The sequence below is a fragment of the Prionailurus viverrinus genome, chromosome A1 (assembly GCF_022837055.1).
Source record: "Prionailurus viverrinus isolate Anna chromosome A1, UM_Priviv_1.0, whole genome shotgun sequence".
Classification (NCBI taxonomy): Eukaryota; Metazoa; Chordata; class Mammalia; order Carnivora; family Felidae; genus Prionailurus; species Prionailurus viverrinus.
In genome coordinates this window covers 210,514,951-210,532,065 of record NC_062561.1, presented here as the reverse complement: position 1 = coordinate 210,532,065, position 17,115 = coordinate 210,514,951, and the positions used below count along the sequence as shown (strand labels likewise).

The 17,115-nt window shown below is 35.7% G+C and overlaps 1 protein-coding gene across 2 annotated transcripts in view; it reads left to right on the top strand.

Moving 5' to 3' along the window:
• WDR70 (WD repeat domain 70) overlaps positions 1-17,115 on the top strand; it is a 312,572-nt gene that overhangs the window by 177,104 nt on the left and 118,353 nt on the right. For both annotated transcript variants that reach the window (XM_047858021.1, XM_047858030.1), the window contains exon 10: positions 16,008-16,182. In XM_047858021.1, coding sequence (XP_047713977.1) covers positions 16,008-16,182 — 175 coding nt within the window. The remainder of the gene's footprint in view (positions 1-16,007; positions 16,183-17,115) is intronic.

The window sequence follows — 17,115 nt, the reverse complement described above, 5'->3', positions numbered from 1 at the left end:
GTCAAATGCCAAGGAATGTAATTCAGGAAAAGACATTCTAAGAGAGGATTAAAGAAATGCAATCTAAATATACAGTCAGCTCTCTGAGGGTTTTACTTGGGCCGGTGTAAATTTTAAGTTACCTAGGGCTGCATTCTTAACCTTTGTTGTATCTTTGGTGGTCTAGGGAGAATATACAGACTTTCTCTTCAAAAAGTACAAATAAACAACTCATATATACCCCTTAACCCCTGCAAAAAAAAAACCCAACAAAACAAAACAAAACAAAACAAAACATCCCAGGGAACTGTCCATATATCTACTGTTGGGTAGCAGAGAGTCCAAGGCAATAAACTTTTGATATTTCACTAGAGATTATTTCATTAGATTCCAAATCCCGGATCTTGCAGTACTTGAGACAACTTCTGGGGGTGGGGGAAGTCTCTGACAACTTTTGTTTATTTAAATTTACTAAAGCAGCATCTGCCTTAGTAGGTATTTAACCTTTGATGGTCTTTTCAGTTATAGGATGGGTCATTTTTGCCACTGTATTCTGGTCCTCATTTCTCCTAGAGTAAATTACAGTTTTGTGCTGACCACTAATTAATTAATCAAACAATGAAATAAAACCTTTTAATATTTTAGGGAGACGTGATGAGTGTTTTGGGAAACTAGATGAACAGTATTATAAATTGTATTTTTCAAAGTTGCTTTATGATACATCTAGCCATAAAACCCTGGAATACTCTTTCTACTTAGTAGTGTCTGGTACAATTCAGTATGATCTGTAACATCACAATAGTGAGACTTTCAGAATCACTGTTTATTCAGAAAAGATGCAAGATATAGATAATATTCAGCTTTATTTTGCATTGGTTTTATATGGACATTTTACAGTGTTCTTTATTAAGTAAAAGTATTACTTGAACCGTCAATATCGATAGCATATTAATCCAAAATTGTTGTGACCTTCCCTGTTTTCGTGGGTTCTTGTAGACAAGACTATGAAACATGAGTAGGCAGTGGGTAACAGTAGTTGATTATTCTGCTTAACTTAATATTGACATAAATTATTACATAATCTTTTTTGTGCTTTAGTTTTGTTCTGTGTAAAATTTTTTGTTTATTTATTTATTTATTTTTAATATTAATTTTATTGTCAAATTGGTTTCCATACAACACCCAGTGCTCAAAATTTTGAAGATTAAATGATAAAGTGCTTGGAACAGCGCTTGCTTCACTTAAAGCATGTAAATGTGAGCTATCATGATTATCAGTCCAAAATCTTAGCTTTTATTCACGTTATTAGTTCAGTGTTCTAAATTATCAAACACACTCTGGCATTCATGATTTCTGGGAAAAATCATCCAAGTACAAGAGTTCTGTTATAGATTATTTGTTAGAGATATTTTAAAGGTTCACTATTTTTAGTGTAAACTTCTAAAGTAACATTGACTTCACTACTTAACTCTACAACTTGATTAAGCATTGTTTAACTTTCCAGTAAGGAAAAACCATCCATTCTCTTTCAAAAGAAGAATATTTATCTCATTTTCAAATTTGCACTGAATCACTCTTTGGCACATAAGATTTTATCTTTAGAATCTGTTTTGCAGATGTGGAGTCTGCTGCTTTAAAACTTGGTTGGTTGAGTAAATACTTTGTATATGTACTGTATTTCAGAGGTATTTAAAAAAATAAAGAATAATGGCTGTAATCATGAAGAATAATGGTTCCGTATCTCAGTGGCCTGTTGGAAAGCCTGCCTGCACCTGCTAATGTCCAGGGAGAAGTTGGTCAGGAAATACTGTTGAGCCCTGGCAGCACCCGGGCGAAGGGTGGGTGGAGGCAGATTTCTGTAGGATTTGTCATATTTACTTTATCCTGTGCTGGCTACCACAGACTGTGTCCTCTTCCTCCCTATCCCCCATTTGCCACCTCCACCCACTGTGTTCTGTCTTGCTTTTGTCAGGAGGTAGTAATTATTTCTTAACGTAAATTAAACAGTCATCTGTAATTATAGACACATTTCATCTTTCTTCACATTTTAAGGCTATATCCACATGTGACATCTTATCGTGATACACGTTATAAGAGTAATTAATTACTGGACTAGCACTGAATGACTTCCTTTATGCCCTGGGTGGGTTCATTGTGAATTTTCTGCTTCTGAATCAAGTACATGGAAATACATAGAATTCTTCTGTGTATTCTCAATGCCCTCTCTAGGAGAATTGATATCCATCATCAGTGACCTCTTTGTGTTCATTTCCAGTTGGTCAGAAATGTATACTATCAGAAGTACTAGATATTTATTAATTTCATTTCCTTGTGTCTTCTCACATTCTCCATTTGTGTTAATTATCATTCTCCTTTGTTCAGGACATTTGTCAGCAACACCGTCTTCATTCCTTCTTGGTTCCATACTTTGCAGTAATGGATCAAGCCCTGTTACTAGAGCATGAGTCTAGGCAGACTTTGGGGTATAAGGCTTGCCCAGGAGGGGAGTTCAGGCCTGCCCTTCCTGATCATACCTCTTACTGGTATTGACTCTTGTTTCCCAAGGTTTCCAGTGTACTGTGTACATTCCCTAACTGGGTCTTGCAGTCCTAGTCTTTTCTTTCATCCTTGTCTGCAGACATGTGTGCAAACCACCCCCCCCCCCCCCCCATACACCTACTGTAACTGTAATCAGGCTATGCACCATTCCTTTCAAGGCCTTTGCTCATGGTATTTCTTCTGCCATAAATTCCCTCCCTCAAATCTACCTCAGAATCCCTTTTCTTTAGGAGCCAAATGTTGTATTGTCTCCTCAGTTGTGTTCCTTTTTATCCTAGCTGGGTTTTCTTGATTCCTGTCTGTATTTAAATAGCATTTTATGCAGGAGCCCTCTTCACCAGCTGTCTTTCCCTTACCGTTCCCACTTCTAGTTCCATAGCATTCTGACTGCTCCCATCATTGTACAGAAATTGCTCTTGCAGACCTCATCTAATGACCTTTACCTGTTAAAGTTAATGGAGGCTTTTCACTCTTTATTTTACTCATTATCTCTTTGCAGTTGACACTTTTTTTTTTAATTTTTTTAAATGTTTATTTATTTCGGAGACAGAGAGAGACAGAGCATGAGTCCGGGAGGGGCGGAGAGAGAGAGGGAGACACAGAATCAGAAGCAGGCTCCAGGCTCTGAGCTGTCAGCACGGAGCCTGACGCGGGGCTCGAACTCACGGACCGCGAGATCATGACCTGAGCCGAAGTCGGTCGCTCAACCGACTGAGCCACCCAGGCGCCCCTGCAGTTGACGCTTTTGATCACACCTTCCTTTTGAACTTTTTCCTTCCCAGCTTTCTTAACACTATCCTCCCCTACTGTGTACTTTCTTGTCTCCTATTTCACTCCTTTTCCTTTTTGCTGCTTATTCCTCTAGGCTCTGTTCCACGGGGGTCTACCTTCTCTCACAATTGTGTCTCTGTCTCCATTCTAATGACTCCTAATTCTGTGCCTTTCACACACCCTGTACAAGATTCTCCACCTGGCTGTCAGACAAGTATTTCATTAGCTTTCTCTCACCTCCTTTAATATTATTATTTTCTGTTTTATACCACACGTTTCACACCTCTGCCTTGCTGAATGAGTGGCACACTCCTCTAGTCCTTCTCAGAGTTTTCCTTTACACCTTCCATAACCCCTTGCCTTAGGCCGGGCCCTGATCATCTCTCACCTGGGGTATCTAGTACAGACTTTTCTTCTCCAAGCAGCCTTGCCCACTGATACCCAAGTAGTTTTCTAAAACACAGGACTGGTTCAATAACTTAAGTCACTCTGTTTACTGGCTTTAGAGTCTCCTAGACCATAAAGACCATAATCCCAGTATGTATTATAGGATACTCTTTATAATCTTGTGATCGCCAGTGATTGTGATGGTCTTATCTTCCACTTATGCCTACTGGACACCTCATCCTCTTGTCAAAGCAAACTACTTATTCCTAGAATAAGCTGTACTTCTGCAAGCCACCTTATCTTTGCATTTTCTATATCAGTATCTAGGATTCCGCACCCCTTCTAAATTTCACTTGTAGAATCTCATGTCTTCCCCAAATGCACACCTCTGTGGAATCTTTTCCAGATCTTTCCAGTTGAGCTTTGCTTTCTGAGTGCTGCCTCATGATGTGATGACATTTCCCTCCAGTTTTTCTCCTCCATTAAGTAATTTGGTTTATAAGATTAGGGAGTAATTTTATCTAATAAGAAATATTGGTATATATTTTAAATCAAATCTCTTTTAATTCCATTTGACCACCTTTTTCATCTGGGGTTTCCTAGAGTGGTCCTCAGGAGTGTTGCTGATAATCATTCTAGTAATTAATGAGACTTTTAATGGCACTTACTCCAGCTGAAACGAGAAGAGGATGGGGAAATTAAATGATTTTTCATGTTTACATGAAACTAATGTTTAGATTAAACTCATGTTTACAGAGTTGTGCAACCATAACAACAATCTAATTTATAACTTCGTTACCCAAAAAAGAAGTCCTGGTCAGTCATCCCCATTCCTACCCCAGTCCTAGGCCATCACTAATCTGCTTTCAGGTAAATTGGATCATGTAATATATGACCCGTTGTATCTAGCTTCTTTCACTTAGCATAATTTGTTTTCAGGTTCATCCATATTATAGTACGTGTTTGTTGAATGGTAAACCTCATGCCCCACCCCTACCTGCCAAAGATATTTCTGTGTCAAATTACTAGAACCTGTGAATGTTATCTTGATTGGAAAAGGGATCTTCAGAGATGTAATTGTTAAGGATCTTGAGATGAAATCATCCTGGATTATCTAGATGGGCACTAAATCTAATGACAAGTATCCTTAAGAGACAGAAAAGCAGAAGACACACAGAGGGGAAGGTTATGTAAAGACAGAGGGAGAGGTTGGAGTGGTATGGTTATAAGTCAGTGAAGCTGAGCAATGAATGCTAATAGGCATTAGAAGCTGGAAGAGGCAAGGAAGGGTTCTCCTCCCAGAACCTCCAGAGGAGTGGACTGCTGGCTTCCAGACTGTGAAAGAATAAATTTTTGCTGTTTGACGTCACCCAGTTTGTAATTTGCTATGACAGCCTCAGGAAAGTCATATGCAGGGTGTATCAGTACTTTGTTACTTTTTATTGTGAAATAGTTTTCCATTGTATTTCACATTTTGTTCATCCACTCATCAGTTGATGGACATTGGGTTTCCAATTTTTGGCTATTATGAATATTGCTTCTGTGAACATTCATGTTACAGAACCCCATGTTGCATGGGGGTATGTTTTCAGTTTTCTTGCATGGATACCTAGGAATAGAATTGCTGAGTCATGTGGTAAATCCATGTTTAATATTTTATTAAACTGCCAAATTGTTTTCTAATTTGGCCTCACCATTTTCTATTCCTACCAGTGATATAGGAGGAGTCCAGTTTCTTTACTTACTCACCAACGCTTATTCTTGTCTGTCTTATGATTATAGCTCTCTAGTGGGTATGAAGTTTTATCTCATTGTGATTTTGATTTGTATTTCCTTAATATCAAGCACCTTTTCATGGGCTTGTTGGGCACTTGTATATATTCTTTAGTAAATATGTATTCATATCTTTGCCTATTTAAAAATTGTCACCTATCTTTTTTATTGACTTGTAAAAGTTCTTTAAATATCCTGGGTACTAGTCCCTTGTCAGATATATGGTTTATAAATACTTTTTCCAAGCCTATGGCTTGTCTTTAAACTTTGTTTATAGTATCTTTTGAAGTACATACCTTTTTTTTTTTTTAATCCAAATTAGTTAACATATAGTGCAACAATGATTTCAGGAGTCGATTCCTTAATGCCCATTACCCATTTAGCCCATCCCCCCTCCCACAACCCCTCCAGTAACCCTCTGTTTGTTCTCCATATTTAAGTCTCTTTTTTTGCCCCCCCTCCCTGTTTTTATATTATTTTTGCTTCCCTTCCCTTAATGTTCATCTGTTCTGTGTCTTTTTTTTTTTTTTAATTTTTTTTTTCAACGTTTATTTATTTTTGGGACAGAGAGAGACAGAGCATGAACGGGGGAGGGGCAGAGAGAGAGGGAGACACAGAATCGGAAACAGGTTCCAGGCTCTGAGCCATCAGCCCAGAGCCTGACGCGGGGCTCGAACTCACGGACCGCGAGATCGTGACCTGGCTGAAGTCGGACGCTTAACCGACTGCGCCACCCAGGCGCCCCCTGTTCTGTGTCTTAAAGTCCTCATATGAGTTAAGTCGTATGATATATGTCTTTCTGACTAATTTTGCTTGGCATAATAACCCTCAAGTTCCATCCATGTAGTTGCAAATGGCAAGATTTCATTCTTTTTGATTGCCGAGTAATACTCCATTGTGTGTGTGTGTGTGTGTGTGTGTGTGTGTGTGTGTGTGTGTGTATACACACCACATCTTCTTTATCCATTCCTCCATTGATGGACATTTGGGCTCTTTCCATACTTTGGCTATTGCCAATAGCTGCTATAAACATGGGGGTGCATGTGTCCCTTCAAAACAGCACACCTGTATCCCTTGGATAAATACCTCGTAGTGCTGTTGCTGGGTTGTAGGGTAGTTCTAGTTTTAATTTTTTGAGGAACCTCCATACTGTTTTCCAGAATGGCTGCACGAGTTTGCATTCCCACCAACAATGCAAAAGAGATCCTCTTTCTCTGCATCCTCACTGACATCTGTTGTTTCCTGAGTTGTTAATGTTAGCCATTCTGACAGGTGTGAGGTGGTATCTCATTGTGGTTTTGATTTGTATTTCCTGATGATGAGTGATGTTGAGATTTTTTCATGGAAGCACGTACATTTTTAATGCCATCCAACTGATCTTTTTTTTTTTTCCTTTTATTGTTTGTGCTTTTGGTGTGGTATCTAAGAAATCATTTTGTAATCTAAGATCATGTTTTAAGAGTTTTAAATTTATCTCTGTGATCTATTTTGAGTTGATTTTTGTATTATGTGAGGTAAAGTTTCGCATTCACCATTTAACATATGGATATCCAGTTGTTTCAGCATCATTAAAAAAATATTTATTTAAGTAATCTCTACACCCAACGTGGGGCTCAAACTCATGACACTGAGATCAAGACTTGCATGCTCTTCCAACTGAGTCAGCCAGGTGGCCCAGCAGTATTTTTTGAAAAGACTTTTTCAAAACAGTTCTTTTTCCCTGAATTGTTTTGGCATCTTTGTTGAAAATCAGTGGGCTGTAAATGTAAGGATGTAAGTGGTTATTTATTGTAGCATTTATCCCTTAGTCTAGCTGTAGATTTCATTAGGCCTTAACTTTAATAATTGCAAGTATAAAACATTAGCACCCAATACGTATCTCCTGAATGCAGTTGTATTCTTAGTGCAGTTGCTGTGTGTGTATGTGAATTATTTGTGTTTGTAAAGATTATTGTGGGTGTATATATAATCTAGAACATTTTTCCCATTTCTGGAATTTCCATACCTTCATGTTTGGGCATTTTTGGAAAGAAGGTTGTTCTTTGCCAAGAGTGCCAGCAAGTTTTAGGCTTTTACATCACTCAAGTTGCTTGTGTAGTCTTTCGAGAAAAATTAAACCAAGATCTTTTAAGTGATTTCCATGCAAAATTAATGCTTCCCTTGACTTCTGCCAAATGCTGTGATGCATTTATGCAGTCGATGCCAGAAAGTTTAGAACTTGTATCTGGAAAGAATTCAAAATTTTAAGACAGAAAGCATTTGTGCCTGGGGCAATGTAATGACCCCACCTGTGTCTTTTTCTTGTCTTCTGGGTGTTTTCATTGCGTGTCCAGAAAGGCCCAGGCAGATCCTTCTTCTATTTTTAAATCTTTTTTATGAAGCACAGTTTTAATTTTACAAGACCAGATCTCACTCCAAGTTTCAAAATATGTGTTCTTCAGCATAAAATGTTTAGACAGATACCTAATGGCCTACCACATTAGCATCCATTTTTTTAAGGCATAGATTCAGGGAATCAGAGCCATGAAACCATAGTATAATTAGTCACTATCAGATGCTATGTTAATTGTATTTCACACTTCTATATGTTAGGTTAGTTGCTTTTTTTTTCATTGTTACTTTGATAACTAGCTTAATGTGTTAATATACCACTGAAACAAATGGAAATACTTAGTTGTTGGTTTTATTAGCTTTAATATTTTATTTATAGTCTGAGGAAAGAGCAGAAAGGAACTAATATTTATTGAGTGTCTACTGTGTTCCAAGTACTCTCCTAGACACATTTACATCCCTTATCTCATTTAATCCCTTTATTGTTGGTATTATTATCCCACTTTTTAGAGTTGAAAATTTTTAAACAAGCCAGATAATGATAATGATATTTTATACTTGTGTGGGGTCTTTTATATCATGATTTTAAAGTAGCATCTGACTTTTGGAGATGTTCAGTTATAAAAAAAGAGAAATGATCATAGTTTATCTCCACTGTTGCAAAGCCAAGGGTAGAAAGAAAAGACACACAAGGTATTTCACAACTTTTTGTCCATGCTAACTATGGGAAGCATAGCGAAATGAGATAAGAGTCAAGCTATACAGAATGCTTTCAGTAGGGGGTAAGGTTTTATAATTCTCAGATATAAATGGTGCTGGAACAATTCTATATCCATATATATGTATACATATTTATATATATGTGTGTATGCATACATATACAAACAGACACATATAAATGAACCTTCGTACCAGGTATAAAAAGTAATTTTAATAGATCATAGACCTAGTTGTAGAACTTTAAAGTATAAAATTTCTAGAAGAAAACATAACTCTCAAAATACAATAATAAGGAAATAAACAAAAATTTTATTTTATTTATTTTTTTATTAAAAAATTTTTAATGTTTATTTTTTTATTTTTATTTTTTTCAATATATGAAATTTATTGTCAAATTGGTTTCCATACAACACCCAGTGCTCATCCCAAAAGGTGCCCTCCTCAATACCCATAACCCACCCTCCCCTCCCTCCCACCCCCCATCAACCCTCAGTTTGTTCTCAGTTTTTAACAGTCTCTTATGCTTTGGCTCTCTCCCACTCTAACCTCTTTTTTTTTTTTTTTCCCTTCCCCTCACCCATGGGTTTCTGTTAAGTTTCTCAAGATCCACATAAGAGTGAAACCATATGGTATCTGTCTTTCTCTGTATGGCTTATTTCACTTAGCATCACACTCTCCAGTTCCATCCACGTTGCTACAAAAGGCCATATTTCATTCTTTCTCATTGCCACGTAGTATTCCATTGTGTATATAAACCACAATTTCTTTATCCATTCATCAGTTGATGGACATTTAGGCTCTTTCCACAATTTGGCTATTTAAGCAACAAAAATTTTAAATGGGCCAAAGATTTAGAGACACTTCACCAAAGAAGAGAAATGGATGGCAAATAATACAATGAAAGATCCTCAATATCATTAATCATATAGGGAATGTAAATTAAAATCAAAATACCAAGCCCTACCTATTGGAATGTCTTATAAAAACCAACTGATCATATTTTTGTATGGGGCAGTTAGAGGTCTCATATACTGCTGGTGGGAATCCAAAATGAAACAGCCACTTTGAAAAACAGCTTAGTAGTTTCTTACACAGTTAAACATATACTTACATATGATCAACAATCACATTTCTAGGTATTGTATTTAGCCAAGAGATATGAAAACTTATTTTTACAAAACAAAAACAAAGAAACAATAAAAAATGATGCATGAATACTTACAGAGGCTTTATTCATAATCACCTCAAACTGGATACAACCCAATAACCTTTATTAGGTAAATGAATAAACAAAATGTGGTATATCCATATAGTGGAATGTTATTCATTAGCAAAAAGGAATGGACTACTGAGATATATATACATACATTATATATAGAGAATATACTATATAGATTTAATATATAAAAATATATTATGTATATATATATATATGTTTATTTTGAGAAAAACAGAGGCTGTGCAAATGGGGGAGGGGTAGAGATGGAGAGAGAAAGAATCCAAAGCCTGCTCCATGCCGTCAGCACAGAGTCCATGATGTGGCTTGATGCCATGAATCGTGACATCATGACCTGAGCCGAAACCAAGAGTCAGATGCCTAAGCAACTGAGCCACCCGGGCTCCCCTACTGAGATGTATATAAAACTCAAATACATTATGCTAAATTAAGAAAGCCAGACTCAGAGGTTACATGCAGTGTGATTCCCATTATATAATAGTGGAAAAAGCAAAACAGGTCAGTAGCTGCCAAGGGTTAAAGCTGGGAGAGGAAGGGATGGTCTATAATGAGGCAACACAGGGAGAGTTTTTGGAGTGATAGAACTATGCATTTATTGGGGCACCCGGGTGGGTTAGTTGGTTAAGCATCTGACTTTGGCTCAGGTCATGATCCCGGGGTTCGTGAGTTCAAGCCCCACATTGGTCTCTCTGCTCTCAGCACAGAGCTTGCTTCAGATCCTCTGTCTCCCTCTCTTCGCCCCTCCCTGGCTCTCTCTCAAAAATAAACATTTAAAAAAATTATGCATTTGTCAAAACTCACAGAACTGTATGTTTAAACAGATGAATTTCATTGTGAGCATATTATACCCCAGTAAACTTTATCTTTCTTTCTCTCTCTTGCTCTCTCAGAAACACAAGTCTAGACGTAGTAGACATAGGTACTCTAGAATTGGTTTCATGGCCATGGTGTCATCAAGCACCAGGGTGCCTGCTATTTTGTTGCCCTGATAAGCTACTGCTTGAGCCCAGCATCATGTCCAGATTGCTGGCAGAGGAAGGAGTAAACAAGAAGAGTTGAAGAAAGGTCTGCAACCGTCTTTTTGAGACTTTCCCAAAGTCCTATGCTACCCTTCCATTTACACTGCAGTGGTCAAAGCTTTGTTTCTACATTTCATCACATCTAGCTGCAAGAGAGGGTGGGAAATACAGACTTTAACTGAGAAGAAAAGAGAATGGATATTGGAATATGCTGCTAGCAGTGTCTGTCACACTGTTGATGGCTTCTAGTCTCCTGGCTCCCCAATAGGTTGCTTTAAATCCTGGAATTCCAAGGTGCCTTTCTGATGTTTCTGTGTGTACTGTTTCCAGACTCCTACTTGAACTTACATTTTGCTAGTCATTAATTCCTAGAATGTAGTCAGTTCAATCTTAGGTCAGGCACTGGGTTTGACAGCTCTGTAAACTAGGGTTTGGTAATGTTAAGCAATCAATTAAGTTCCCAAGCAAATCTTAGGGGAAGGATATGCAAAAGTTATTTTTAAAAAACCTCAGACTCTAATTTGGCATAAATCATAAATATTTGACAAAAAATGCTGCCTATTTGAAATCTATACACTTAAAAATCAATTGTATTTACTGTATATTGGTTATACCTCAATAAAATTGATGTCTAAAATGCCTAGATAGGCAGTGAATTTCTTTTATTCTTCAACAAACATTTATTGAGGACCCAATATGTGTTCTGATCCTATTATGTTCAAGAGATGGTGCAGACCCTAGGCATACAAAAATTTTAAAAGATCGAAAGACAGAGAGAGTGAGCTTGCTCCCAAGTAGCTCTTCTTGTAGAAGGAATAGATGTTAATATGTGTAATTACAACTTATATGGTTGGTGTTATAATGTGGGATGTTATAATATGGAAACCCGGGTAGAGTGAATTCCCTAGTTTTGTTTTTTTTTCAAAATTTTACAGGCTGTTCCAAGTTGTTTGCATTTCCATATAAGTTTTAGAATTATCCTACCCAATTTCTATCTCAAAAAAACTCTTCTAGAACTTTGAACTTGTGTTGAATCTAAAGATTAACTAGGGGAGAATTGAAGTCCTAACAATATTGACTCTACTGATCCATGAATACAATATGTCTTCTCATATATGTAGATCTTCTTTACTTTCTGTCAGAAACATTTTATGGTTTTCAGTGTACAGAAGCTACACATATTTTGTCAGGTTCTATGTGTATTCATACTATTATCAATGGTATTATTTTCATAATCTCAACATCTAATTTTTGCTAGTCAATGGAAATAAAATTGATTATTGACCTAGTATCCTGTGACTTTGCTAAACTCACTATTAGTTCTAGTAGCATTTTTATAGATTCTTGGGTTCTTCTATGTATATGATCATGTGGTTTCTTAATAAAGATAGTTTTATTTCTTCTTTCTAGTCTATAAGCCTTTAATTTCTTTTATTCACCTTATTGCCCTAGCTGGCAACTCCAGTATAAAGACATGGTGAGAGTTTGATATCATTGCTTTGTTCTCAACCATAAGAGGAAAGCATTCAGCCATACTTCATTACTGTGTATATTACTTGTAAGTTTTTCATAGATGTCCTCAATCAGGCTGAGGAAGTTCCATCCTCTTCCTAGTATGTGGAGAGTTTTTATTATGAATGAATGTTGGATTTTTTGTCAAATGGTTTATTTTGCATGGATTGAGATGATCATATATTTTTTATGGTATATTATATTGTTTAATTTTCATTCCTTTCAATTCTTTGCATTCCTGGTTTAAATACCACTTAATCATGGTACATTATTATGTTTATACACTGCTACTTTGAGTTTACTGATACTTTGTTAAGGATTTTTGTGTCTTATGTTTATTGGAATATGGAACCATAGTTTTCTTCTTCTTCTTTTTTTAAATTGTTTTTAATGTTTATTTATTATTTTTGAGAGAGAGCACAAGTGGGGGAGGGGCAGAGGGAGATGGAGACACAGAATCCGAAGCAGGCTCGGGCTCTGTGCTGACAGCTCTGAGCGGGGCTTGAACTCACAGTTCAAGCGGGGCTTGAACTCACGAACTGTGAGATCATGACCTGAACTGGAGTCGGAGGCTTAACTGACTGAGCCACCCCAGGCACCCCAGAACCATAGTTTTCTTGTAGTGACTTTGGTTTTGGCATCGGTGTGGTGCGGGCCTTATTGAATGAGTGTTGGGAAGTGTTTCCTGTTCTGTGTTCTGGAAGAGTTTGTATAGAGTTGGTATTACTTCTTTCTTAAATGTTTGGTAGAAGTCAATAGCGAAGCCATCTAGAGTTTTCTTGGTGGGAAGATTTTTAACTATGTATTCAGCTTTTCCATAGAGGAATATTTCAGTTATTTATTTCTTAATTGAGTGAACTTTGGTAGTTAGTGTCTTTCAAGAAAATTTGTCCATCTAAATTATCAAATGTATGTATATAAATTCATTCATGAAATTCCCTATTGTCCTTTTAATGTTGTTGAGCTTTATGGTGATATCTTCTCTTTCATTCAAAATATTGATATTTGATATTGTCTCCAATTTTTGTTTTTTTTTCATTAATCCAGCTTAAGGTTTATTAATTTTATTGATCATCTCAAGGAACCAGCTTTTGATTTCTCTGTTTTCTATTTTATTCATTTGTACTTTCATTTTTATTATCTCCTTCCTTTTATTTGCTTTAGATTTAATTTTCTCTCTTTTTTCAAGTTTCTGAAGGTTGAATCTTAGATCATTATTTTGAGGCCTTTCTTTTTTCTTAATGTATACAGTTAATACTATATTTTTCTTCTGTGCTCTATTTTAGCTGAATACCATGAATTTTTTTTTTAATTTTGTTTTTAACCTTTATTTTTGAGAGAGAGAGAGAGAGAGAGAGAGAGAAAGGGAGCAACAGAGAGAGAAGGAGACACAGGATCCAAAGCAGGCTTCAGGCTCTAAGCTGTCAACACAGAGTCCGATGCAGGGCTCGAACTCACGATTCGTGAGTTGGTGACCTGAGCTGAAGTTGGATGCTCAATCGACTGAGCCACCCAGGCGTCCCACCATGAATTTTGATATACTGTATTTTCATATTTATTGGATTCAGTTTTTCTACTATCCCTTGTGATTTTTTTCTTTGACTCATGGATTATTTACAATTGTATTTCTTAATTTCTAAATGTTTTGGAAAAGATATATTTTCAGATACATTTCTGTTATTGATTGCTTATATAATTTTATTTTTGATGGTGTACATACTTTTTTATGATTTTGGTCATTTTTAGTGTGTTTATATTTGTTTTATGGCCCAGAGTGTGTTCAGTGTGCACCTGAAAAGAATGCACATTCATTTGTTGTTGGGTGAAGTGTTATATAAATGTCAGTTAGCTCAACTTGTTTGGCATTGGTTTTGAGGTCTTCTGAATCCTTACTGATTTTTGGGGAAGCAAGGAAGAGTCTGCTGGTTCTATCAGTCACTGAGAGAGGAATGTTGAGGTATACAACTATGAATATGGATTTGCTATATTTACTTTTATTTCTGTCAAGTTTGCTTTCATATTTTGAAACTCTGTTATTAGTGGCATAAGCATTTAGAATTATGTTTTCTTGATCAATTGACTCTTTATCATTGGGAAATTTTCCTCTTTCTCTCTAGTTTTATTCCTTGTTTTGATACTTTATTGGACATTAATATAGTTATTCCATCTTTCTTTTGGTTATGTTCCCCAGGCACATTTTTCCCCATCCTTTTACTACTACAACCTATCTAAGTCTTCATATTTAAACATTTTTGTGTATTTTTAAAAGATAGAATCTGCTGAGTCTTGCTTTTATCTAATCCAATGTGACCATTTTTATCTTTTAATTGGAGTTTTTAGATAATTTATAATTAATGCAGTTTCTAATTAGTGTAATTATTTGTGAGATTGGATTTGAACTTACCATGTTGCCGTTTGTTTTATATTTATCTCATGGTTCTTATTATCCCTTCCTGTTTTTGTTTCATTTCCATTTTATGTCTATTATTACATATTCATTATAAAAATATGTTAGCAATTGCTCTAGACTTTGTAATATATATCTTTAATGTATCAAAGTTTCTCTTCAAATAATACTATACATTGCAAGTATAGTACCATATCTTCTTTCCAACCTTTCTGCTATTGTTGACCTATATTTTACTTAAACATATGCTATAAACCTTGCAATACATTGTTTTACCTCAGTCATTTATCTTTTAAAGAGCTTTAAACATTTTTAAAAATATCTTTTACATTTTTATTCATTTTTACCATTTGTGGCACTCTTCCTTTGTATAGATTCACATTTCCATTTGTCTCATAGTTGTTCTTCCTGAAGAACTTCCTTTAACATTTCTTGTAATATATATTTGAAGGAAATGAATTGTCTTAGCTTTCACTCATGAAAACGTCTTTATTTTACCTTATTTGTGAAATATATTTTCACGGCCTGTAGAATATTAGATTGACTTTTTTTTTTTTTTCTTCTAGAAATTTAGAGATGTTGTTCCATAGTGCTATGGCTTGGATAGTTTCTGCCAAGTAGTTGCTGAACTCATCTTTGTTGTTCTGTATTTTATGGGATTTTTTTCCCCCCTCTCTCTCTGGGTCATAAGGATTTTGTTTTAGTCTTCCTTAGTGGCAGTGCTTCTTTGCCTAGGACTTTGAGCAGGAGGGTACTCCATATCTCCCCCAGCCTTGGACTGCTGTTTCTCATTACTTGTTGAAAACCCAGGGCAAACAATTTTGTTTCTGCTTCTCCCTCAGAGGCATGATATCTTTTCCTGGGCCCTAGAGAGGGACATCATTCTTTTTTCAGTGACTTATTTTTTCAGTGTGTTTTCTGGAATGTGTTATATAACGGTACATTAACACATGTAAGTAATTGAGAAATTAATGTGTGTATATAGGGGGTGTACATTCAACAGTTTTACGATCAGAGTGTAGAGTTAGAGTTGTTTGGAGACCACTGTTGTAGAGGGTTAGAACTTATAACTCTGAAAGCTTCGAAGTAGAATTTGCTACTTGCTGTTTGATTTGAAGACAGTATGATTCAGATGGTTCACTTTATTTCAGTGAGTAACCTCATTTATAAATGGAGACTGTTTTACAGTATTCCTTTTATTTTAAAATAATTATTAGATTATATGCTTACAAGGTGAAGTGGTCTTTATGAGCTCTTCTGAATTTTAAACTCCTTTCTTTTTTGTAAATGAAAATCTCTTTATTGTTTTTAGGACTGTGAGGACATGGGAAGTTGAAAATCCAAGGAAGCAAAGAAGTGTGTTTAAACCACGGACGGTGCAGGGTAAAAAAGTAATTCCCACAACGTGCACATATAGTAGAGATGGAAACCTTATAGCAGCTGCCTGCCAGAATGGAAGCATACAGATCTGGGACCGAAATTTGACTGTAAGTCTAGGACATTTAAGTCCGCTCTTCTTAGAAGAAAACTACCTTATAAAGACAAACATCATGTTAAAATATTATGAAGGTCAGTTTCCTGAGTTTAGCCCTAATTTAAACTTCAGTGTTAGTTGATAAAACATTGGGACATTTGCAGTAAACAGCATTTCAGCAAACATTCCAGCTCAGTATTTTCCAATGTGTATTAGATTTTGCTTTTAAAATAAAGTAGATCTTTTGGTATAAAATGTAAAAAGCGTAGTGCAGTTTTACTATTTGGTGTCTCATTGTACTTGATTTTGAAAGTGAAGGATTTGACAGTAATATAAAACAAGACCGAGCAGAGAACTAGAAAATACTATGTAAAAGATTTAAGAAAACCAGGAAATGTCTGGGATGGCCCATCAGTGGATTTGCAATTATTTTTGTAGTAATTTAAATAATATTTTGTTTTTAAGATTCCATGACATTCTATTTAAATAGATTTCAGATATTCCTTTACAGTTTCAGATCATTATTAGAATAAATAAATTTTGGAATTGAAAGGGATCACAGAATTCTGTGTAAGAAATTCTATGAAATATGTGAAAGTCTTTGGCTAATTCTGAGAATTACCAATAAGCTTTAGAAAGGATTTTGTTGTGTGTAGAGATGGTAAAACAAGATTTTTTGATAAGTGTTAAAATGAAAATCTACACTAATACTATAATACTATTTGGTTATATTTATTTTAATAAAAGATTCTGATAAAATTATTAATTCAATAAGTATATATTAAGTATCTACTATATGGTAGGCACTATTGTAGGCACTGGGCATAGCAGATCATAAAAAAATTCCTGCCCTGGGGAATTTATATTGTAGCTCTTTTAAAAATTATAAAAATAATATTCTTTCAAACAGAATTGCCCATCAGACATTTACATTTTGAAAGGGATC